The following is a 658-nucleotide window of genomic DNA, read 5'->3' as shown; positions in this document are numbered from 1 at the left end:
GTAAAGATGAACAGTTATAATAAATTTCTAAAGTGCTAAATAGTTTTTCAGAAACAAACAGCATGAATGAGCAAAGGCGTTACTCAAAAATGCCATTAGTATTTGCCCTTCCAGCAGTCTAAACACTTCCAAACAGTCTGTTCCAAAATGATTATTTTGATCCATTCCAAAGGGATTAGCTGTGCAAATAAACCTGGTCGCGCAACGCGGTCTAATCTGCAACATTACTAACAAAGACTGAAAAAAAAGAGTGCAGACAATTACTCTAATCCATACTTACTTCTCGGGTGCTTAAAAAAAAAAAAAAAAGGGAAAAAGGGATGGTCCTCAGAGGGGAAACACTTCGATACTCTGCGTGTGCTTTACAGTCCGTACGAGCAACTTTTCCTCGGCATCTCAAAGCAAAAGGACAAGATAAAACACAAAGTCGCGCCAGCTCAGCGTTCCTGCCCCTTCATCGCTTCCCCAGCCGTCCCTTCCCGTTTCCAGCCGGGAGCGCCCGGCGAGGGCGATGCGCTGTGGCCCGGGCTGCTGGGGGCCGGCGGGATAGAGATCGATATATATATGTACATATGTATTTATGTTTTAAAAAAGATCGCGGGAAGTGCGGTTCGCAGGGCCCTGGGAAGGGAGGGAAGGAAGGCGGGAGACAGAGAGG

General features: G+C 46.2%; 1 protein-coding gene across 1 annotated transcript in view; it reads left to right on the top strand.

Annotated features, from left to right (window-relative positions):
- Positions 1-511: 511 nt before the first annotated feature.
- The window catches only part of PDE3B (phosphodiesterase 3B), an 87180-nt gene continuing 87033 nt past the window's right edge, over positions 512-658 (top strand). The window contains exon 1 of the mRNA XM_018075953.2: positions 512-537. Within this exon, the coding sequence (XP_017931442.2) occupies positions 512-537 (26 nt within the window). The remainder of the gene's footprint in view (positions 538-658) is intronic.

Source organism: Manacus vitellinus, unplaced genomic scaffold (genome assembly GCF_001715985.3).
Source record: "Manacus vitellinus isolate BGI_N305 unplaced genomic scaffold, ASM171598v3 scaffold_30_pilon, whole genome shotgun sequence".
NCBI classification, from domain to species: domain Eukaryota; kingdom Metazoa; phylum Chordata; class Aves; order Passeriformes; family Pipridae; genus Manacus; species Manacus vitellinus.
The sequence above is the reverse complement of the archived record's forward strand: the minus strand, read 5'-3'. Positions and strand labels throughout refer to the sequence as shown.